At 33.5% G+C, this 25,649-nt stretch overlaps 1 protein-coding gene across 18 annotated transcripts in view; it reads left to right on the top strand.

The window, feature by feature from the left end:
- The window catches only part of GPHN (gephyrin), a 349,286-nt gene that overhangs the window by 239,443 nt on the left and 84,194 nt on the right, over nucleotides 1-25,649 (top strand). For 10 of the 18 annotated variants that reach the window (XM_084866488.1, XM_084866487.1, XM_084866498.1 and 7 more), the window contains one exon: nucleotides 7,213-7,255. In XM_084866488.1, coding sequence (XP_084722614.1) covers nucleotides 7,213-7,255 — 43 coding nt within the window. Of the gene's footprint in view, nucleotides 1-5,443; nucleotides 5,507-7,212; nucleotides 7,256-25,649 lie in introns of all 18 variants that reach the window. The other 8 variants (XM_084866485.1, XM_084866482.1, XM_084866491.1 and 5 more) reach the window with 1 other exon arrangement.

Raw genomic sequence — 25,649 nt, 5'->3', positions numbered from 1 at the left:
TAGACATAAAAAGAAGCTTGGAAATTATCTAGTCTTCAGTTTTTTAACCTTTGTTTCTCCCTTGGACCTATTTGCAAATCTGGCAAAGTCTATACTCTTCTTTTAAAAAAAAAAAATAAATAAATAAATAAATAAATAAATAAATTATTTATATATATAGTATATACAAAAAATATATAGAATTACAAAGAGAACTAATTGAAATCATTATCAAAATAGGTATAAAATAAGTTATGATTAAAAACTGCTTTATCTATTAGACAATAAAACCTAAACAGTAAGTAGACTACTGTAATTTGAAATCTTGATGAATATGATAATATTTTATATTTGAATATAATAATTCAAAGCAATAGGTTCTACTAATATTATTGTGACTTGTCACCTATGCTCATAAGAAAAGAAAATACTAAAATTTATTTAGTTTGATGAATATAAAAATTATAAATTTTTTTCTTTATTCCAGTGAACGGACCCCCCTGACAAATATCCACAGATTCTCTCAAGGGGTCCATCAACCTCAATTCAAACCCCTGGAATTATCCTCATTTTGCAGTTGAGAAAACTAAGTTCCATAGAAATGAAGTAACATAGCTAAAATCATACAAAACAAAAGCAGATTAATCCTTGCAGAGATAACCTTAGACCTTAGCTCAGACTTTTTTGAACTGTAATCTAGAAATTGGCCATTATTTGTGGCATAATCTGAAGCAAATTCTTTATTCTCATTGTGCCTCAGATTCTACCATATTATACATAAGGATAATAACAATAACATAGATCTGTATTTCTCTTTTTCATCTATAGTAGTTTCACCTTCACATACATTATCCTACTTAATTTCCCCCATTTTATGGATTAGGAAAATAAATCTTTGAGGTGTTCATTATTGAGTCTAAGGCCATAGAACCAGGAAAAGTAAAAATCAATATTAGAAACCATACCTATTATCATGCTGACTTTCATGTCATAAATAAACCAAAAACTTTAATTCTGTAGTTTCATTTGTGTTGTGATGTCATAAATCTAATTGAACACAAATGAGTTGTTATTAGGATTAAATGAGCCCAATACTTGTATCTGAATTTATAGATAAAGTGATGAATGAATGGAACTATGGAATAGAGTATTTCTAGACCAATTATCCATTTCTGTTATAAGTGGGAGGGGAAAGAAATAGAATTTAAGAATCTGTGATTGTATATTGGCTTAATATGTTTAAATCAAACCTTTCTGGTTTGGGGTAGGCTAAAAAGGCAAATAGTCTTAGTAAATGCCAAGGAGGTTCTTCTTTTTCTATCTTCTTAAGTTTTATTTTTATGAGTAAATGGCATTCAATAAAGTTTGTGCTTTTATAGACAAATTACTCTTAAATGTATTTAACAAGATAGGAAAATTAAAATGAAATTTTTATAATCTTTCATTCTACTGACCTGACTGTATGAAATATAGAATATCCTGTTCTCTTATAAAATAAGGAATCTTTTTAACCTGAACTGAAAATGTTGGTATGGGTTAACTTTTATTGGATTCCAATAAACTTAAGTAATAATAATAGTAATGTGTTTTCCAAACTTTTAAGATCAGTCTGTAGGTTACGCATAAATTTTTTAGATATAATTCACATAATTTTCATATTATATCTCTTGATATTAGCAGACCCAAATAAGTAAAAACTATTTTTAAGTTAGTACAGGAATGGCTATGATCATACTGATCAGTAATAATTTTTAATCTGCTGAGATTAGAAAAACTATAATTACTACAAAATATACAAATATTTGGTAAAAAATTAACCAAATATTTAAATATGGTTAATATTTACCGTGTATAAAGTACTATGTTTGACATAATAGAAAGGGAATATACTGAAAATTAAAGTTAAATCCTTTCTCTCCACAACCTACAGTATATTTAGGGACCCACATCAATAATTGGAATATTAGTAACTGTGGTAACTCATAATAAATGTTCAGATCAGAGGCTTTAAGAGTTTAGGTAAACCTAAAACCAGATTGTGGTGATAGTTGTACAGCCATATAAATTTATTAAAAGTCATAAAACTGTATACCTAAAATTAGTGAATTTTATGGTAGGTAAATTTTATCTCAATAAGGCTATTAAAAGAGTTTAGGGAAAGAAGAAATTGTTTCTGATTAAAGAACTTGGGAATATTTTTTACACCTGGTACAATTTAGGCTGGATCTTAGAGGACAAGTAGTATTTAGATTAGAAAATAAACAGCTTGTCTAAGGTCTAAGAGTTCAAAAGTACAAGGAATATTCTAAAGGAGTTAATTAAGACTTTGCTCCATGCCTTTGATTATATGGCTTGCATTTCTACCAGTACCAGCCAAATGACTGACATTTCCAAAAAGTTTTGATCAATTCCTATTGAAAAACATTTTTCTTTCTTTGAGTTAAAAATAAGTATTTGCCTCCATTTTGAGCTGATGAAGAAGTTACAATTAGAAGGTGTATAATTACAGTATTTTACAATTATCAGTGGCTTCACTGATAGCAACTCTTGACATTTGTTTCCATCTTTATAGCTATAATCACTGATACCTGCATTATCTCCTGTGAGTCTTTATTTTCCCCAAAAGGAAACAAATTAAAGGAGGACCCAGAGCCTAAAATAAGAAAGACATGCTAACAGAAGGGTAAACATTCTGACCTGCTAAGAATAGGATGAGGGAGAGAGAAAATGGTAATATAAGTAAATGTTCTAATCTGCTAAATTGCATGCCTCATATGACTCAAAACTCACATAAAAAATAAAATAGGTGAAGTTAACTACTGTCATCAATTACAGATAAGCAAATTTTCATTTTTTCTAAAGAACTGATATGACCCTATTACTAGCCCATATTTTATTGACAGTAGAGAAAAGTACATAGGAAAGTTCTCAACAATTTCTAAATATATAGGGCTTTTTTTTTTACTTTTTTAAATGTAATAAGATTACAATTTAAATTAGGTGTTTCAAAAAATTGCCATAGAATTTCTCAGATTATATGAGTGAGCAGACATACAGAAGCTTAATTTCTAATTTTAAATATGACTGCTGACCAGTAAAATTATGCTAAATTCAGAAAGAAAGGGCTTTCTTAATGACCCTCAAAGATGATTTCCTTTGTTCTTGACTTTAACCCCATTTGACCAACTGCTCAGATTTTTCAGTAAGTCATATTGTATTGATTAATTTATTCCACCTGTTTACAGGGGGGAAAATACAAATTAGCCTGATGAGCAGCAAAATAGAGACAAGTTTTTAAGAAACCTAAGTTGTGTTAACCTGCAATCAAATGTAATCTTCATTTTAATATTTATACATCTTTATGTTGTTATGAGCCTATGCTTAACGTGGATTTTATTTATTTGTTTCTCTCTTCCCTCACTTCTATGAAATGCAGAAAGGAAAGGGTGTTTGTTATTCATACATTTATACCCCACTAACTGGTATTACACATCTGGCTTCCACTGGAGAGCCCCTGACATCGCAGGGAACGGTGATCAAAATTCCACACACTAGCTTCATGCTGGGGGCTCGTAGCTACTGCAGCATTGAATAGGGTCTTTTCCTGGCTTTTTTTAAAATAAGCATGGAGATGGGATGGTTTAAGGGAAGAACACCTCTCAAGTCACATGACCACTGCTGCGCTTCTGTGTGTCCTGCTTTCTTCATAACAGCTTGGCACTACATTCTTTCCCTGTATCTTAGTGGGCTTGTGTGTGTATGAGTGGGATTGGGGGGTGGGGTGGGGCATTGTCAGTAGATGGTTATACATCATGCATGCAATGTTAGTGATGTGCCTTCCCTTATGTGTCACAGATTATGGTCACAGATTAAAACTTCTGTGTTCCTGAGAGACTGGGTCCTCTCTCTCTTATTGGTGTGAGATTCTTGTGTTTTGATGTTTACACCCTCAATTGTTCATCATGTTGCATTAAACATAATTTGAAGTGTTCTATAAGAGTTAGCTTTTCATGTTGGGCTGAAAAAGTCTTCATTTTTGTGTAGCAATTCATGTTATTATAACCTATGGCTTTCAATTGTACCTCCCATAATGAAGAGCTGACTTTAAACACTGTGCTATTCTTGTTATGACCTAAGCATAAGGTAAGTCACTTCTCTAACTGTATCTAAAGACTGTGGTTGTTTGTTAAATTTTTCTAAGTTTTGTTTAAAGCATTTTCACTTTTCCCCTTACCATTTATTGCGTGCTCTCCCCCCCTTTTGTTTTCTGTTTCATGGCTTTAAGATTTGTTAATGGGCAATGTGATCTTTAGCAAAATTATATTACACATGTCGAAATTAATTAAATGATTTATTTGATGTCTGAAAGCAGTCTTGATTAGTAAATAAATACCTATATTTTCAGTGAGTCTCTTATACATTCATTTCCTCCATTGACTTTAATATAATATACTGTTTCTACACCATTATTGTAGTTTTGACTCCAGTTGAAAGGGAACTTCTTTGTCAACACAATAAAGTCAAATGTTAATTCAATAGAATAAAATAATAGATAATCCAGTACCATACTTTTCATTTTTAATCCCTGACAAATTGGTATTAGGGCAAAATAATGGTTTTATTTAGTTTTTCAAACTTTAATTTTCTCCATTGAGTAAAAATCCAGAGTAAGATAAAAAAAAAAACTACAACAATAAATCATAAAACTTGAGACAGACCTGAGCTACCTTCTTTAGAGTTCATATATGTGAGAATAAGAACAATAGTTGTTTCTCAACTTTATTCTTTCAAGTAAATTCCATTTCATTGTGAGTTAAGTAAAATCTTTATATTGGAATTTTATAAAATAAATAAAGATGAGTTTAATGGTACAAGAGAGAGGGGCATCTGCTACATGTATAAATATTGTTACATTTTAAAAATTATTTTCTCAATGTTTTTACATACATACTCAAAAATCACTAAAGTTTATGTAATTGTTGATTTTAAGTGATCTCCCTCAAGTCTGGGTTAAATAGCCAATGTAACATAAATGAGAAAACGTTGCTAATACTGCTGTTGGCAATTTGTGAACCTAAATAAATAACTCAGACTCATGGAATTGAATTTGTTTTCATCATCCAAATTTCTCTCCCAAAACTACTTGGGGGGGGGGGGGGGAGTCCTAAAAAGAGGTGCTACAAAGCAAGATAGGGTTCTTTATTAAATTTATTCTATGAATTAACTTTTTTAATTTTTTAGGCCACCTATGGAAGGGACACTATGTTCTTTTATTGTTGTTTCAGTTTAGGTTTGTTTTTTGTTTGGTTTTATTTTTTGTTTGGTTTTGGTAAAGCCGGATAGTTCTTCACCACCATTTTCATTTTGACATTATATAAACCTGTTGAAACATTTGATGAGATTTGAACTACTCCTCTGAACTGCTCTGTTCATTATAAATCTCTTGTTTCTATCCATACACTAGCTCCACTCTAGATTGGAAGGGCTTAAAGATGAACTCTGGAGGAATAGAGGCTACGACTTAAGAGTAACTATTACTGATCAAAGGAGCTGCTTTCCATTCGCAAACATTGCTTTGCGCTATGGGTTTGGGCTCCTTCTGTTTCTACATCTTGTTGAAGACTTTCTTGACTTCCATTTGACTTCTTTGAACTCTGTTTTTGTCTTTCAACATTTTCCCCTTTCCTTTTCTTCTCTCTCCCAGATGTTTATCTCACTCTTTAGCTTTCTCTTATGTTCTTTAAATCACTTTTTAAAATGTAGTTTATCTCTTTATTGAACTTGTCTATTAATTTTTCTATTAGTGTTTGTTTATTTTCTCCTTTAAGGCTGTAGTGATATAGTTACACTTATTTCATTCCATAGTATGCCAACTTGCTTGTTTATCTTGCAGCAAGTTCATTAGTCATTCTTACCCTCTTGGTATGAATTTTTAATAAGAAATAGCAGAACATTCTGCATTAACATATTGTCCCCTTCTGTAAACCCATACTTTCTTTTCTATCTGCTAGAGTTACCACCTCAAACCCATCTCTTCTTTTCTTTTTTTTCTTTTCTTTTTCTTGTTCTTGTGTTTTCCTCCTTGTATTGTTTTCTTTAAGTAGTCATTGATTTCTTTCCCATTTGGTCCAGAATTGTTTGCCAATAAAACTTATGAGTAAAATAATATAAGAATGCTATTTTCTAGATTAGCTTCTTAATTCTAGTATATTTAAATCTAATTAAACAATCTGGGCCAAAAGAGAATAACTTTAACATCTGGAATTATTTTCCCTTTTTTTTTTTTTTCCTTCTTTTGGTGTGTGTGTGTGTTTATCTTGTGTGTATGTGATTTTTTTTTTATGTTGTTGTTTCTTTAAACATTAACAAATGTTTTTTCCAGGGAAGGACTACCATAATCCACCCTAAGTTGCAACATTCCTTTCATAAATTGTTTCATTACAATAGTAGATTGTGTTAAGCTATAGAAATTAATTTGTTGTGTATATATCCATTTGGGGCAAGCTGCTGTGGAATGGGAGGAAGAGGTGTGGAGTTTAAATCAATTCACTCTGAAATTAACAAGTGGTAGTGCCATTTAGCATGGCCCTTGAATTCAATAGTTTGCAGCATTTAAAATAATGTTCCACTTTGAACTAAAATATTTGAATCAAAACATAAACATTTCTGATTGAAAAGTTATATATCCACCTAAGAACTGGTAAATAAATGTTTATAACCAATATTAATAAATACAATAAATAACAAAAGTTATTAGAATCACACATAAATATTGTATCTGAGGATTTCCCCCTTATTAACATGTAACAAAAATTACAATGGAATATTTGCAACTTTAATACTTGAATTGCATTATTCTAATCATTAGATAAATAAAATGCCTTTAAGATTAAGGGTCTTTATTCACAACTAAATATGTGATAACTTGGATTTTTTTCACATGCTAATTTCAAATACACATAAATAAATAAATTGACTTTGGTTTTACACCTCGGTCACATTTATAATATTGTACTCCAATTTTTTTCTGGAAATCAATCAGTTACTTAAGGTAATGAAAGGATAATAATATATATATAACAACTGTAGCATTTTTTTACTATCATGTTCTGATATCTGAGATATATAGAACCCTTGCTCCTAGACCTCAGGAGTTTGCCCAATAAGTATACATACATATCTGGCTATCTATGTTAGAAGCCTTAAATTACTGAGTTTATGCTTTCTTTACAGGTCCAGTCCAGGTGCAGCAGCAAGGAGAACATTCTCAGAGCCAGTAAGTATGTCCTTATTTCAGATGGACTAGTGAATTAGAGCTTGTGATTCAATAGGAATGAAAGCTAAAAAATGACATTTTAATGAAAGAATGAAGAAGGTGACAGGTAACTTTTATATCAAAATATGAATAGTAGGGCTTTTATCTTCTAAGATTATTAGTATCAATATAGTAATGGATATTTTCTTTATTCTAATTGTTTTTGCAGGCTAACAGCAAAACTTTGATAACACTCCTACTTAGAGTGATAATGAGTGCCTCTATGATTCTAAGATGGGAGCCTTCTTTAACTGTCTCACTGCCAAAAAAAATAGTTACATAAAAACAGACTAACTGTAAATAATAATATAAATTCATTAAAATAGTCTAGCTAAGGAAACGGGGGGAGGGGGATTCCTAAAAGGGTACATCATAATCATTTTGTGTATGTGCATTCCTGAAAGATCTTACTTCATAAGCAGCATGTTTTAAAAATAGTGCCCTGAACCATGGATAAAGAAACCTTTTTTTTATATGATTGCTAATGAAAGTCATATAACTTTTATAAAAAGGAACTATTTTTTTATTTCATAAAAAGAAACTATAAATAACCTGCATCCTTGAAATGATGTGATGTTGAAGGTTTTGCCTTAAAAGATTTGGGCTCCTAAGAGAAAAGCGCTGTATAAATGCTAATTACTTTAATATTATTTTCTTTCACTTAATATTAATGATTTCATACTTTCTTATTCCTCTTCTTTATCAAAAGAAGAAGAGCAGGTGGATCATACTGAAATGGGTCTATTGGATTTTTATACCACTAGGATTTTTAGTAAATGGGATGATTTATATTTCCAGTAGAATGTGCATATTATTTAACATTAAAAAAATAGCAGAATTTCAGATAGGTAAAAATTCGTTTTATTTTCTTTAATGTAAATTTTTTTCTATATCTGTATTATGAATCTGTTATCTTTGCTTGAAACCATTGAGTTGATAGGCAAGCATATTGCAATTATTTGCTCAGGACATTTATGTTAGAGTTATATAAAAATAAATGCAAACAGCCATGTTTAATCTCTATACTTTTGCAAGTTTCTACAGCATTTTCAAAGACATGAGAAAGGCTTTTCAATTATGAGATGTAAAGTCTTGTAGTCCTATACTAACACCTATGGTTAAATAACCTAAGAATCAGGTGAATGATAATTGAATATTCACTAAAATAAAATAATAGGTATAAATTAAATTTTAAAATTATATTTTATGATGATTATTGTATAATTTTCATTTTTTTTTTATCTGGAGATGATAATGATTATGGTGATTAGGGACAAAAATAATTTCTTATGGAAAACAGACTTCTTTGAACCCTTTTTCACTTCTCATGGACCTTTGTGTTGCTGGGACTGTCTTTCATTTCAATTATGTTCTTACTGGCTTGTAGGCTTGTAATTACTTTGGCTGGACATCATGATGGTCCAGGTTTTTCTTATCATGGTTTTCAGGGTGAAGTTGTCATACAGACGTACCATATAGTCATTTAGATCCATGTAGAGAGCCCATCTAACATCATAGTTTAATAATTCTGTGATTTCTGTAAGTTTAAGTTCTTCCTTCTCAGCACCACTTTAGTAACTCATAATCCCTAAATGGGCAGTCGGACATCCCTCTCACAATCCAGGACTGATGGCTCCCAACTGCTTGCCTGCCTACATTCCTGATTGCCCCTAACTGCTTCCCTAACCACTTCTGCCTGCCAGCCTGATCACCCCCCTAACCACTCCCCTGCCAGCCTGATTGATGTCTAACTGCTCCCCTACCAGCCTGTTTGCCCCCAACTTCCCTCCTCTGCTGGCCTGGTCACTCCTAACTGTCCTCCTCTGCAGCCTTGATCAACCCCAACTGTCATTCATTTCAATTATGTTCTTACTGGCTTGTTGGCTCATAATTACTTTGGCTGGACATCATGATGATCCAGGTTTTTCCTATCATGGTTTTCAGGGTGAATTTGTCTTCATGGTTTTCAGGGTGAAGTTTTTCTTATCATGGTCTTCAGGGTGAAAAGACAAAAGTACTATTCCTCCCTTGCAGGCCTGGTCCCTCCCAACTGTCCTTCCCTGAAGGTCATCTTGTGGCAGCCATCTTGTGTCCACATGGGGGCAGCCACCTTGTGTGTTGAAGTGATGGTCAATTTGCATATTACTCTTTTATTATATAGGATAGACCCTATTAGCATTTCACCATTCTCTCAATGCTATGTCCTGTATTAGAGGCAGGACCTTTCTCCCACTGCATAAAATATTCATTCCCCTTACTTTCCTGGAAAATTCTATCTGTTGAGATTCAGTTCAAGTGTGGTATCATCTGTGAAGCCTTCTCTGAATTTCCAGCAGACATCATGATAGATCCTTTTTCTATGTCCCTATTGTTCCTTCTACTTTAATCATTTTTCATTTATTTACTATTATTTCCTTGAGGATACTCAAGGATAACATTCCCAAAATGTAGACAACTTTTTTTAAAAAACTCTACAGGCATGCCTTGTTTTATTACAGTTCACTTTAACTCACAGAGAGACTTGCTCAATGCAGGGTTACTATAAACCTCATATATATAGTTTATAATAACCCTGTGTTGAACAAGTCTCTCTGTGCCGTTTTTTCTTATTTTGCTTACTTCATGTTTTTGTATCACATTTTGGTAATTCTTGCGATATTTTAAACTTCTTAATTATTATTTGTTATAGTTATCTGTGAACAGTGTCTTTGATGTTACTATTGCAATTATGTTGGGGTTTCACAAACCATATCCATATAGGATGGCAAACTTAATCAATAAATGTGTGTACTGACTGCTCCAGCAACAGCCATTCCCTCTTCTCTCACCCTCTCCTCGGGTCTCCCCATTCCTTGAGATAACAACAATATTGAAATTAGGCCAACATAGCTTCTAAGTGTTCAAGTGAAAATAAGATCCCTATGTCTCTGACTTTAAATTAAATGCTAGAAATGATTTAGCTTACGAGGAAGGCATGTTGAAAGCTGAGATAGGCTAAGCTTATTAAACAAATAACAAAGTTGTAACAAGTTGTAAATGCAAAGGAAAAGTTCTTTGAGGAAATTAAAAGTACTATTTCAATGAAGACATGAATGGTAAGAAAGAAAAACAGCCTTATTGCTGATTGGAGAAAGTTTTAATGATCTGGGTAGATTATAAACCAGCCACATATTCTTAAGCCAAAGCCTAATCCAGAACAATTCTATGGAGGCTAAGAGAGGTAAGAAAGCTGCCGAAGAAAAGTTTTATAACAGAAGTTAGTTCATGAGGATAAAGGAAAATAGCCATTTCCATAACATAAAAGTACAAAGTGAAGCAGCAAGTACTCAATGTGGAAGCTGCATCAAGTTACATGATCTAGCTAAGATAATTAATGAAGGTGGATACACTAAACAACAGATTTTCAATGTTAAAAAACTTTCTATTTGAAAAAAAAACTTTCTATTTCATAGCTCGAAAGGATAAGTCAATGCTTTGATTCAAAGCTCCAAAGGACAGGCTGTGACTCTCTTGTTAGTGACTAATGTATTAATAGCTGGTGACTTAAAGTCCATGTTACCATTCATAATTAAGAATTTTGTTAAATCTACTCTGCTTGTGTTCTATAAATAGAACAATAAAGCCTGGATGACAGCACATCTGTTTATAAGATGATTTACTGAATATTTTTAGCTTTTTGTTGAGACCTACTACTCAGGGGAGAAAAAGATTCCTTTTAAAATATCATCAGTCATTTACAAGGCCCCTGGTCTACAAGATCTCTGAAGGAGATTAACATGGTTTTCATACCTGCTGACACAACATTCATTTTGAAGCCCAAGGATCAAGGAGTAATTTTACTTCAAATCTTATTATTTAATAAATACATTTCATAAGGCTATACCTATCATAGATAGTGATTCATCTGAAAGATCTGAGCAAAGTAAATTGAAAAACTTCTGGAAAGGATTTGCCATTCTAGATGCTATTAAGATCATTTGTGATTCATGATAAAGATCAGAATATCAGCAATTTGGAAGAAGTTGATTCCAACCTTCATGAATGACTTTGAGACGTTGAAGACTTAGGTGATGGAAGTAACTGCAGATGTGTGGAACTAGCAAGAGATCTAGAATTACAAGTGGAGCCTAAAGAGGTAGCTGAATAGCTGCAATCTGATAATAAACTGGAACGGATGAAGAATTACTCCTAATGAATGAGCAAAGAAAGTGGATTCTTGGGATGGAATATACTCCTGATGGAATATGCTGCTTTGTAGATTGCTGAAATGACAACAAAGGATTTAGAATATTACAAAAACTAACTTAAAAAAGCAGTGGCAGGGTTTAAGAAAGGGTTTCATATTTTGAAAGCAGTTCTATGGGCAAAATGCTATCAATCAGCATAACATGCTACTGAGAAATTGTGAAAGGAAGAGTCAATAAATATGGCAAATTTAATTTTATTATTTTAAGAAATTGCCACAGCCACTCCAATCTCCCCCAACCACCACCCTGATCAGTCAGCAACCATCAACATCATTTCTATTCTGTTGATCTATATGTCTATCTTTATGCCAGTCTTACGTTGTTTTGATTACTGTAACTTTAAAATTAGGAAGTGAGAGTCTTCCAACATTGTTCTTTTTCTATATTGCTTTCCATTTCATCTGAATTTGAGGATGGCTTTTCTATTTCAAAAGCCTTTAGAATTTTGATAGGTATTGCAGTGAAACCATGAATTGCTTTGGGTAGTATTTTTATCTTAATATTAAGTCATCTAATCTCTATTTCTTTGAATCTTAACGTGAGGCTCACTTTTGCACTCACCTTTATATTCTATGCCAATTTGAGCATTTTCACAATAAAGTAGGCCGTGGCATGTGGAGATTCCACTCCCAGTCACAAAGTAATCTGTATATTTCATCTTTAGAGGAGCTTTTATCAGGTATTTTCTTGCCTCAGAAGTGAAACCAATATATCAATGTCAAACTTAGGACTAGTATGGTCTGTTGTACCAGACTCTAGGCACCTCTCCCTAATTGCCTCTCCCTCCACTTCATCCAAGGCCCAGGGCCAGGCAGGCTATTCCTATCACCAGTCCTGCAATAGGTTACCCTGTGGCCAGCAGGGGAGGTGAGGGCACAGTGTGACTCAGTTCCTGGGAAGGAACTCTGCACTACAGCTGTACCCAAAATGCTTCTATGCAAAGATTTGGGGGTGAGGGCTTAGAAAGGTATGGGTGTGTACACTGTCTTTGATGCTAACAGTCAATGGATCTTTGCGGAAGTTCCTAGCAAGAGTTTTTTGGATTATTATACTAAAGTTATGCTGATGAAGACAGTAGAATAGTAAAGCCATGTTTCAATTCTCAATCTAATGTAATAAGTAATGGTAGAAAAGAAAAATGTTATTCATCTATTAAATGAAATGAAAATTTTTAGGTATGTTAGTTTATCTGTAGCTCCTAACTTTGTGAGGCTTTGCTTTTTTATACTTTACTAGAGGCCTGGTGCATGAAATTTGTGCACAGGTGTGTCCCTGGGCCTGACTTGTGATCACGGCTGATCACCTTTTCCCTAATTTCAGTTACATTTCCAATAATATATAATTTCAGAGTTGTATTTCCAATAATCTTTTGTAGATCTCTTCTTGGATACTTCACAATTTTCTCATATTCAACATCACCAAAACCAAGTTTATAATCTCATATCTCATATTCTTCACATATTTCAAGTAATGACATCACTATTCACCTAGTTGTCCAAACCCAAAATCTTTACAGTGTATTCCTCTCTCTCTTCATTCAACCCCTTTTATCTTTCTAAAATGCAAACCTAAACCTTTCATACTCATTTAATGACTTTAATTCACTTTTTAATAGCTTTTCATTGTTCTTAGATAAAGTTTCAACCCCTTGAAACTGCTTACGATCTAGTTTTTGCTTACCTCTAGTTTTACTTCTACCATTCCTATTAAATTCAGTACTCCAGCCATATGAAACTTTCAGTTTACAAGTAGGTCTCTCTTTCAAAAGATGTTGTTCTCCCATCTCTTCCCCTGGATAACTCCTACTCATTCTACAATATATTTCTTCTCATAGACTTTCCATTACTGCCCAAATCTGAGTAAAGTATCCTTCCTATGTTCTTTTTTAGTGCTCTATTGTTTTTATACTTTAGTGCAAGCCTTTTCTGCAAGATTAGTACTTTTCTGTTTCCTCTATTCCACCCTAAGCTCCTTACAGGTACCTCTTATCTTGTTCACTGATACTATTCCCAGGATCTAGCACAGTAACTGTCCCTCACTAAATGTGTGACTATGTAAATAAATGAGAAGAAAACTTCGGGCAAGCAGAGCAGGCAAGAAACAGTAGAACATTCAAGTAAGAAATCAGAGTTGGAACTGAGAGAAAATAATAAACATTAGCAAAAATATCCTTCTTACCAATACTATATTTTTAACTGCTCCTTCTCTTCAAATTATATCATTCTGCCCTTATCCCTTTATACATTCTGCCCCAGGTCCAATAACTAACTCTTCCCTGGAGTATTTTATCATACTTTTTGGTTTTAGTCTTATTCCCTTTAATCTACCTTAGATAAATAAGTCTTCTAGTTAATTTTCTTATACCTTGCTCCTAAAAACATGAAGTTTTTTTCTTTATGATTCCCAGTAAAAAGAATTATGATAGTTCTTGAAGAAGTATGATAAATTTTTGTAGTCCTTTTTTTAGAAAAATTTTCCTAATTCTCTTCTGCTACAATCTAATCTCTTACCATCTTAATTGGTTCTTACTGAATTATACAACTGCAATTTATCATCACTTATTCAATTTTTCTTTAGACAACAAAGACAATTAGCAGTCCACTTCCATAATAATTTAGTGAGATACTATTGTATTTGTAAGCACTACCCTTCTTAACTTTCTCATCTAATATCCTAAATAAATCAGCTATATCTATCATAGACCCTTATGAAATTTCTCATTTATTTATGAAATTGCATAATTTCATACACAATATTTACCTTTGATTTAAATTGTTATTTAAATTACATTCCATTTGTCTTATTTTTCTAGATTATCACTTTCTTAATATGAAAAAATGATTCATTTATCAGTTTCAGTCAACCTTTTTGTTAATATATTTTTATTGATTTCAGAGAGGAAGAGAGAAGGATAGAGAAATAGAAACATCAATGATGAGAGAGAATCATTGATTGACTGCCTCCTACATGCCCCCACTGGGGATCTGGCCTGCAACTTAGGTATGTGCCTTAACCAGGAACCAAACCCTGACCTCCAGCTTCATAGGTCAACACTCAACCACTTAGCCATGCCAGTTGGGCCAGTCACTCTTTTTAGCCTCCTCATTGTCAATATTGTATATTGGTATAGCTAAAAACATTAATAGATCATGGAATAGGGGGTTCCACATCTCTATTTCCCATGGAGGAACAACAACATATGGACCAAAATACTTTTATGATAAATCCAGAAACCAGTTAAGAAGTTGCAATACTCCAGGTGAGCACAAAGCCAAGAACAGCTGCTTTAAAATGGGAAGAACCTTTTCATTTTAGATTTCTCCTCTACGAAACCAGCACAGGTCACCATGATCAGCAGAGAACGCCTGGCTTGTAGCTCGTCGCTTAAGGGAGAATGGGAGAAAAATGGAATGTGCATCCAACAGTTCATGTTTTCAGAAGGTTGCCTAAGAAACTGGTTTCTGTCTTGCCTGACTGCCATAGTTTGGTGCCTGTTAGCCACTGAAAGCAATGGAGAGTAGGGATGGCTAGACAGCCTGAAATGGTGGAGAGTCTGCCATGCCTCAGTGAAATGGGGAGAAGGCACCCAAGTCACTGCTTCTCCTTTGGGAAGAAGGGAAAAGAGTAGAGCATATGTCCCAGGGTTAGGTTATTTGGGGGGTTGCCCAAGGAACTGGTTTCTATCTCAGCTGACTCTAAGCATGTGAGCCACCATGCTTTGGATGCCAGGGGGCCACTGAGAATAAAGGAATGTAGAGTGGTCTGCAGCTGCAGCACGTGAAGGAGTAAGACATTGTGAGCTCTTGAAAAAAGAAATTGGGCACGTCTTTGATTGGGAAATTATATACACAGCCAAGAGAAAAAACTTTCATAGGCACCCAGAACCTCTAGCCAGGCTAATTGATGATAGTCTCTCTTTATATGAAACCAGTTTATGAAGACTGGGAGTGTAACTATTTTCCCAAATGCATAGTAAACTTCACAAAAGAATTAAGAGGCACATGAGGAAATAGGGAAATGTAGCCCAATCAAATGAAAAATCTAAATTTCCAGAAACAAACTCTAAAGAAGGAGAAATCTACAAATTTCTTCTCAATGAATTCAAAGTAATTTTCTTGAAGCTACAGAATACAGCCAACTATGCAAAATCAGGAACTATGCATGATCAAAATGGGAATCTCAACATAGAGTTGCAAACTTAAAAGAAAAGAACCATACAGAAATTATGGAACTGAATACTATAATTGAACAGAAAAATTTACTGGAGACATTCAATCATACTTAATCAAGTAGAAGAAAGAACTTGAAAGAAAGATATTTGAAATTATCAAATCAAAGGAGCAAAAAGAAAATAAGTAAAAAAATTTTTAAAAAGAAATTAAAACAAGTGAAGAAAATTTAAGGGATTTTTATCTTAGGGAGAGAAGAGAGAAAAAGGTATAGAGAACAATCTGAAGAAATAATGGCTGAAATCTTCTCAAGTTTGAGGAAAGAAATGGACATCAAAATTCAAGAAGCTTAAAGTATTTCAACTAAGATGAATCCAAAGAGGCCCACACTGATATAAGATAATTAAACTGTCAAAAGTCAGAGATAAAGAGAAGATTTTTTTAAAGCAACGAGAGAAAAGCAACTAGTCATGTATAAAGGAGCTTCTATAACGTTTTCAATGTCTTTCTCAGCAAGATTCTTTGCAGGCCAAAGGGAGTGGGATGATATATTCAAAGTGCTTAACGAAAAAATCAGCCAACCAAGTGTACTATGTCCAACAAAGCTGTTATTCAAAAATTAAGGATAAATAAGTAATTTTGTAGATAAACAAAAGCTGTCAAGTTTATTAGCAGTAAACCTGTCTTACCAAAAAATGCTAATGACAGTCTTGCAAGTTGAAACAAAATGACAGTAAACAGCAACACAAAAGCATATTAAAATATGTAACTCATACAAATACAGACTTCTATAATATTGTAATGGTGTTACATAAAGCACTTTTAATTATGTCATAGAATTTAAATGACAAAAACATAAAAACACTGTAAGAGTATGTTAACAAATACACAATATATAAAGATGTAATTTGTAATATAAAAAACAAAGTAGGAGCCTCTGCCCCCAAGTGGTCAGTGCACATCATAGCAAGCAGTTGAGCTGCCTTAGCATATCATTTGCATATTATGCTTTGATTGGTTGAACAGCTAACTGGTCGACTGGACACTTAGCATATTAGGCTTTTATTATATAGGATAGCCAAGATATGGAAGCAACCTAAATGTCCATCAATGAATGAGTACATACATGCAACGGAGTGTTATTCAGCCTTTAAAAGGAAGGAAATCCTGTCATATATTACAACATGAATGAACCTTGAGACATTATGCTAAATTAAATTAGCTAGTCACAATACAGCAAATACTGTATGAGATATTATCTGAGATATCTAAAGTAATCAAACTCATAGAAACAGAAAATAAAATGGTGGTTTCCATTATTGTTCCATAGGTGTAGAGAGTTACAGTCACACAAGATTAAAAAGTTCTAGAGATCTATAGTTAACAAAAATGTGCTGTATATTTATAAATTGTTTAGAGACTAAAAATATCTATATTATTAGTTTTACCAGCTGTAGACTAATGACTCTTAATATATTCATATATGTTCTTTGTTTAATCTCTTCCCAACCACCCCCCCTCTGAGGTCTGTCAGTCTGTTCCATGCACCCATGCCTCTGGGTCTATTTTGTTCATAAGTTTATTTTGTTCATTAGATTCCACATGTAAGTGAGATCATGTAATCTTTGTCTTTCTCTGTCGGGCTTATTTTTGTGGCTATTCCTGATATCCCTTTTCCAATTTCTATTATGTTAGTTCTGGCTTTCTTTGTCTTTCAACCTTACTGTTGTAATGGCATACTAACTGCTCCGTCTACAGGCTCTCTTCCTTTCAATCTAACATCAGCCAAGTATTACGTTTTTAAGTAACACTTAAAAATATTTTTTTCTCTTTTAAAAATATATGTAAATAGCTTTCCATTTTCTACAGTACTAAGCCTTCTCAAAATTTGTCCTTAATTGAATTGACCAGCCTTATTCCTTTTATATATTTTATCCTCTTCTCTCTAACCTCATTAGGCAATTCCTCATTTTCTAAAAATATGTACATACTTTGGAATCCACATCATTTTGTTCATTCTGTTTCAAATATTTCTTCTTTTTTATGGTTTAAAGCCCAACTCCTCTGTGAAGCTTTACAGTTTGTTCCATTAGGAATATTTATTCACTTTTTTTTTTTTTTGCCATCAGTCATAGTATTTAGTTTTTACATTAAAACATAAACATTTATGGGTGTATGTTGTTGTTTTTTTTACTTTTTCTTTAAAACACACCTAATTTGTGTATTTCATCAGACTATGGAAAATAGGAATCTCAACTTATTTATCTCAACATCACTCTCTCATGTTTAATAAATTGCCTTATATAGAGTATTCCATTCATATTTAGTAAACGAAGTTGAAGGAAAGAATGTTGCCCTTGTGTGATCTAAGAGGAAGCACTACAGACTAAAATCCTGGAGATCTAGACCTTCCATCTTAACCTACATTTATTTAGACGTGACTGTGAACTAATCTTTTAACTTTTCTATGGTAGAATTTGTTGTCTACAAGAAATCTATATGTGTATCACTTCCGTGCTTAAAAACTTTAAAATGTTGGCTTACATGATAACTTTATGCATGTAAATGTTTTAAGGACCTCTGGTTTTAATTACTTTTCTAGCCTCAGTTTCCACTGATGCCCACTAAGAACTAAGTGTTCTAACTATACTGATCTCTACATTCTTTCCTAAATATATTATATCCAATCTCACTTTGGCTGTTGTGTCACTTAAATCCTGGCAGGAGTCAGAAGACACACTCAAACAGGAAAATAAAGGAGAATTTCATGAAAGTACATGTCACCAGTGTACAGAATTGTGTTCCTGAAACCTGTATAATTTTGTTATGCAGTGTCACGCCAATAAATTAATAAAAGAACAAGTCACACCTGACTGTGGGAGATAAACTACTTTTCCTCCTTTTGGCCTTACAATTTTCCTATAGGTTAAACCTCCTGATCTCAAACATAACCTCTAAGAATTTACTCACAGTGTGGTTTATAGTGTTATTATTTAATCTTTAACTTGGTAGTATATACATTGAACAAAGGTAATTTTTTCCCTGACTATAGAACTTTAGCTATAAGTGATTTCCATATTTTCTTATTCTTTTTTTTTCTTTTCACTACTACATTGACTGACCACTTTTTAACAAAAAAGTAGAGAAAAAACTTTTGTTTTCATTGTTAACAAATGTTTGCAAGTTTTTTAAAAATGAACAATTTAATAAAAATCACATTGAAATTATTGACCAGAAGGTTTAAATTGTATGTCATATTTGTCTATACAGCCCATCTTCTTTGTCAGTGTGTATATTCTAGACTGATTAAAATCAAGCATTTAGAAACTTATTCAACAGAAATTTTCTATGTGACCACTGTGTGCACATCATTCTTCAGTTTTGCTATTAAGACACTTTTTTCTTTCTTAAAGAGGTGATACTCTATTTGAGAAAACAGGCATGTATATAAATAAGTGTAATTTACTATAAAGTAAGTAGTTAATACAATATGCAATGAGAATCCTAAGATACAGTACTTTATAGGGCCTTTGATTAGGAAAAAAAAATGGTATGGCCATGCATTTGCTTCAAAAGTAGGAACTACTAAAAAAGGTTGGGTGTTTTTATTTCGAAATAATTTCAAACTTCAGAAAAGTTGCAAGAGTAGAACAAAGAATTCCAGTATATCTTTTACCCAAATTCCCCCAAATGTTAGCATTTTGTCACATTTGCTTTATCATATATATTAATATCGATATTTTTCTGAACAACTTGTGAATAAATTATAGATATGATCATTTTACCCCCTAATTAATTCAAATTATTTCCTTTTCTAAAGGAAAGGAAGACAAAAAATAGAAATATATATTCTTACATAACCACAGTACAGTTATCAAAATCAGGAAATAAACCTTGCCATTATACTATTATGTAGTCTTATTCAAATTACATTTTCCCAGGTTTTCTAATAATATACTTTGTAACAAAAGGAAAACAACCATTCCCTTCTAATCTGGGATCCAATCATAACTTATTTTTAGCTATCATGTGTTTTAGGCTTTTATCTGGAGTAATTCCTTATATTTTCTTTGTCTTTCATAACTGATATTCTGAAGAGTATAGGTCAGTTATTTTGTTGAATGTCTATCAAATTTAGACTTTTCTGGTGTTTCCTAATAGTTTGATTCAGGGTAAGCATTTTTGTCAGTAAAACCTCATATGTGATTTTGTATCCTGAGTGTATTATATCAGGATGCTTCTGAGATCATTTGGTTTCATTACTGGTTACATTAACTTTGATCACTTGATTAAGATAGTGTCTACCAGGTTACCCTACTGTAAAATTACTATTTTTCTTTGTAGTTAAGTATCTTGTAGTGATATACATTGAGACCATATAAATATTATTTTTCTTGAGGTTTTCACCTTCTAGTTTTGGTATCCATTGATAATTTTTGTCTGAATCAGTTATTACAATTATAATTGCCAAGTGGTGACTTCCTAATTCCAACATTTTCTCATTTACCATTTGGCATTCTGTTGTAAGGAAGAATTTTATTTAATCAATTTTTTATTTATATTAATGTAAGTTAATTGATTCTTATTCTCATTTTATTAAATGAACTAGAGGCCCGGTGCACAGATTTGTGCAACAGTGGGGTCCTTCAGCCTGACCTGTGGGGATCGGGTCAAAATGGGCTCTCCAACATCCCCTGAGGGGTTCCACATTGCAAGAGGGTGCTGGCCAGGCCAAGGGACCTCACTGGTGGACAATTGGGGCCAGGGAAGGACCACAGGAGGGCTCCAGGGTCTGTCCTGCCCATCTTGCCCAGTCCCGATTGGTCGGACCCCAGTAGCAAGCTAACCTACCAGTTAGAGCATCTGCCCCCTGATGGTCAGTTCAAATGGTCAAATGGACAGTCAGACACAGCATATTTGGCTTTTATTATATAGGATTATATAATCTGTTGCTCTCCTAACTGATTTTGATTAAGTTTTCCCAGAAAATATAAATGAGAGAAGTTCAGTTTTGCTTATGGAAATCTAAAATTTTTAGAGAAATATTCAGATCATTAATCCATGTCTAATTTAAAATTGCTTTAATCCTGCAAATCTAGTTTAGAAAACTATTGTAGAAGAATGCTGTCAATTTAGATGTTATCAATATAATAATTCATGCTGTTCCTCTTTGTTCAGTTGGAAAGTTTCTTATTAGTGGGGAAGTCTAGATTTCCTTTTCTTATACCTACCCTCACTCATATATAAAGATCTCAAATCCTAGAGCATTTCATAGCTTATTTTTGTCAAACTCACTAGCTCACCTACAAATTTGTACTAACAGCTATACATTATCAGTTAATTTTACTATTGTAACTTAAAATAAATATTCCCTTGAACACTATAATCTTCTCAGTAGGGCATATTTTCACATGTTGGTTTTGTTTTTCATGGTAGTATATGAGTTTAATGGAGCTAATGTTTTCACAGACCCTCTTTGTGACCATTGGTATTCATCTGTAATGTAGCAATCAGAATATATTTATGGCCATGAAATAGTTTTTGCTTTATAGGAAAAATTATCCAAATTTTCTATCAAATTTTGGATATTTTCTCTATCCAAACTTCCTTTCATTGTAACCTTCTTACTTTAAAAAAAAAAAAAAAGATATATATAATTTTCTTCATTTCCTCCCTCTGCCTTCATGGGGTTTATGAACCACTGAAGGGGCTATAACCCATCTTACCTTCAAGACACAAAACTGCATACTTTTTTCCCTAAAATTTTTTTCTTCTATCAGATTTCTGTGTTAGACTCAAAAATCAAGAAGAGTATTGGGGTTTAGGAGAGAATGTGTCTTGATCCTTTTTCCTGCCTGATTGAGTTCTCTAATGACCAAAGACAGAAGTGCTTTTTGAGGTTTTAAGTTGCAAAATAAGAGTAGTCAGAGATAACTGTTCTTAAATTTTCTGCTTTCATTTTGAAACTTCTTGTAAATCAATAGTGTAAACATCAGAAAACAATTGTCTTCTTTATTGAAATTACGTGTGTGTTTTTTTTTTTAATGTAAACAAACACAAAAGGAAACATAACTATTTGCTTACCAGATTTACTTTGGAAATGTATGCCTTCTAAAAATGGGCTGCCCTTGGGAAGCCTGCAGGAGACCCCCTATTGTACATGGAAGTGCTGTGTGAGCCTAGGCAAGGCACAGGTTCCTCTGTGTCTGTCCCTGGTGCTGTCCCTGGAGCAATGTTTGTTTACTTTTGATTTGGAAATGAGAGCACTGGGTCACCTAGATCAATGGTTTCCAAACTTATTTTGGCTACAAAATTTTTTTTAACCAGGATCTAATATGGACAAATAGTCATCTCGCATATTTTGAGGCATAAAACACAACTAGGTGTGCTAATGTTATTTAGCAGTTCTTTTTCATAAAAAGAACAGTTGTTGTCTACTTTATTTTATTCTTGTGTGTAGGTCAGTTACAAATACTGTTTTCTCATGTTTATAGGACCAAATTAAACCTTCTTCATTAGTGAAGTAGCTGACTATTCTTAGTGTGATTTTGAATGGATCTTGAGTGGGAAGACACCTGTTGGCACATAGAATGTGCTCAGTAAATATTAAGAACACACACATACTTGTTAATGTGCCAGAGAATTAAAATACTCTTCCTTTGAGACATTTCTTTCATTTAATTTACTATATATCCAGAAGGCCCTGTGATAATAAGCAAATAGTTTAGACAGGGACCAATATTAAGGCATTAGCATCAAAGTTTGTATTATTTATTCAGTGACCAATCACTTTGTAGCAGAGATTCTATAAATATTGGAGGGCTTAGAGAAGCAAAAGGGCAGAACAGAAAGCATCACTGTGTCTTTCCCTCCCCAACTTGACTTTGTTTGGAAGATTTGTTATTCATACATACTAGTATTTATTCTGTAACTACTGTAAATATAAGGAAAAGCACTGTTCTAAATATGGCAAATGATATAAATATTAATAAGACGTAGAACCTGCCTTCAAGGAGTTTACAATTGACTAACATAGGGAAGTCAGATATTTAAATGCCTTTAACATAAAATGGGGGGTGATTGGTGCCATAAGAAAAATGTAAACAAGGAGCAAATTATTTTAAAGGTAGGGAATACTTTTTCAGGCTGGTAGATATCCACATTACAATTTCCTTAAAATTAAAAGAGACAGAGAGAGAGAGAGAGAGAACTACTTATTTCTGTAGTTTGAGCCATTAGATGGTTTTGTAACCTCCTGCTTTCATTTTTTTATCTACTTACATGCTCATTCTTTCTGCTGAGCTGTAGTGTTCTTCATGGAAGGGTATAGCTTACTCTGTGTTTCCCTAGTCCCTAACTGTTCCTACAAAACGTAAAATGCATTGGATAAATATTTGTTCAGTGTGTATGTGTCACTGATAATCAGACTTGCTTTGTAATAAAAAATATTCTATTATAATACGAATTCGACAAAATCTGCACAGTTAAAAAGTACAGTTTTCTCCTTAGGAACAACATTTTAAAAGGACAGCTTGTATAAAATTATACAAAATTTGCAACATAAAGAAAGCTTATTGTAGGAAAGATTAAATCTGAGATCTATAAACCTGAGTTAAAGGCAAAAGCATCTTAAAGCTTTTTATTCTTATCTTTTTATTTGTAATGGGAAACCTTCCCTGGGGATTTCCTACATCTCCTTGGTCAGAACTATATCTTGTAGCTGCAAGATAGCTAGTGAAGAAGGGAGTTGTGAATACCATTTAGCATAGCCAAGAAACAGTATATGCAGTTACTCCTTTTCTGTTTACCCTTTGAACTGTAGACCCTTAAGGTTCCAAAGAAAAGGTCAAGTTATTTATGAATGAAGATATAGTATTCTAAGAAGTCATTTTTTTGTCACTAAATGATTAATTTATTAATTCAACAAATATTTTTATTGCCAGATACTATGTTGGGGATAACAACACTGAACAAAAAGATAAAGTTGTTGCTCTCATGGAGCTTACATTGTCCTTAGAAGGCTAAAACACAAATAAATATAAGTATATATTTTAAATATCCATATATATATATGTATACACACACACACACACACACATACACACACACACACACACACACACATACACATATACATATATTCAGATATATGTACATATTCATAAAGAAAAGTAAAGTAGGGTAAAGAGAATAGTGATGGTATGTAATATTCTATACTAGAGGGCCAGTGCATGAAATTCATGCACTTGGGGTTAGGGGGTCCCTCAGCCCAGCCTGTACCCTCTTGAAGTCCAGGAGCCCTCAGGAGATATCCGACTGCCAGCTTAGGCCCGTTCCCCATGCATAAGCCAGCAGTCGAACATCCTTAGCACTGCCATAGATGCGGAAGAGGCTCTTGCCACCCTTACTGCACTCGCCAGCCATGAGCCCAGCTTCTGGCTGAGAGGCGCTCCCCCTGTGGGAATGCACTGACCACCAGGGTACAGCTCCTATGTTGGTCATCTGCCCCTGGTGCACACCATAGCAACAGGTTGTTCTGCCATCTGGTCAAAACCAGCTCTCCAACATCCCCCAAGGGGGTCCTGGATTGCAAGAGGGCACAGGCCAGACCAAGGGACCCCACTGGTGCATGATTTGGACTGGGAAGGGATGCAAGTGATTGGGCAGCTAGGGAGGCAGCCCTGGAGGGCTCCAGGGTGTGTCTGACCCATCAGGCTCAGTTTCAATTGGCTTGACCCCAGCAGCAAGCTAACCTACATTTCAGAGCATCTGCCTCCTGGTGGTCAGTGCACATCATAGCAACTGTTTGACCGTCTGCCCCTGGTGATTAGTGTACATCATAGCAAGCAGTTGAGCAGCCTTAACATATCATTAGCATGTTACACTTTGATTGGTTGAATGGCCAACTGGCCAACCAGACACTTAGCATATTAGGCTTTTATTATATAGGATAGGATGTTTAACAAAGACCCTCTGATGAGGTGATATTTTAGCAAAGACCTGAAAGAAATGAAGAAAATAGAAGGAATCATATCTGGGGAAGAAAGGCCCAAGTTAATAAAAATAAAATAAAAAAATAAAAATAAAAAACAGTAAGTATAAAGACCCTGAAAAGAGATGCATTTGACATACTCAAGGACAAAGAACCAATATAGATAGAGTATAGAGAACAAGCGGGGAAATGATAGGTGAGCACAGTTTGGGGCCATAATATGTTGGGCTTTATAAACTTTAGCAAAGCTTTTACTCTAAGTGAAATGGAAAACTATTGGAGGGTGTGAGCAGAAATTAGCACAATCTAATTTACAATTTAAAAGGATTACAGTAACTACTTTGTGGAGGATAAATTGTAGTGGACAAGGATAGAAGCAGGGAGACCAGTTTTCCAAAAAATAAGTGATAGTTTCAGCCATTGTGGCAGTAGTAAGATGGTAATGATCAGATCCTAGAGGTATTTCAAAGGTAGTCTAGATATGGTTCTGACAAAAAGAGAAAAATTAAGAATGTCTGCAATGATTTAGACTAATAACTGGAAGAACACAGTTGCTATTTTCTGAGAACAGGAATTGTTTGGGTAGGATAGGAGAGTGGAGAATCAAGAGTCTGATTTGGACAGGTTAGGTTTGAAATACCTGTTACATATCTAAATCCATGTTGGATGATTTATAGGTTAGGAAATATATATATTTTTATCCACTGGCTATTTGCATGGCCTACAAAACTAGAGTCGTGAGTAGAGGTTGGGATTAGAGATATAAAATTAGGAATTTTAGTGAATGGATGATATTAATTTCATGGGACTAGATGAGGTTATATAGGTAGTAGCTAAGTAATAACCTTTTTCTATGACTGTTTTCAGGAGAAAGAAAATGTTCTATGAAATCCTAGATAAGATCAAGTTTGGGTATTGCATTTTACTAATTAGCACATTAAATGTTC

This window comes from Pipistrellus hanaki, assembly GCF_964339955.1.
Source record: "Pipistrellus hanaki genome assembly, chromosome: 1".
Taxonomy (NCBI): domain Eukaryota; kingdom Metazoa; phylum Chordata; class Mammalia; order Chiroptera; family Vespertilionidae; genus Pipistrellus; species Pipistrellus hanaki.
Note: the sequence above shows the minus strand (reverse complement) of the source record. Positions and strands in the feature narration are given on the sequence as shown.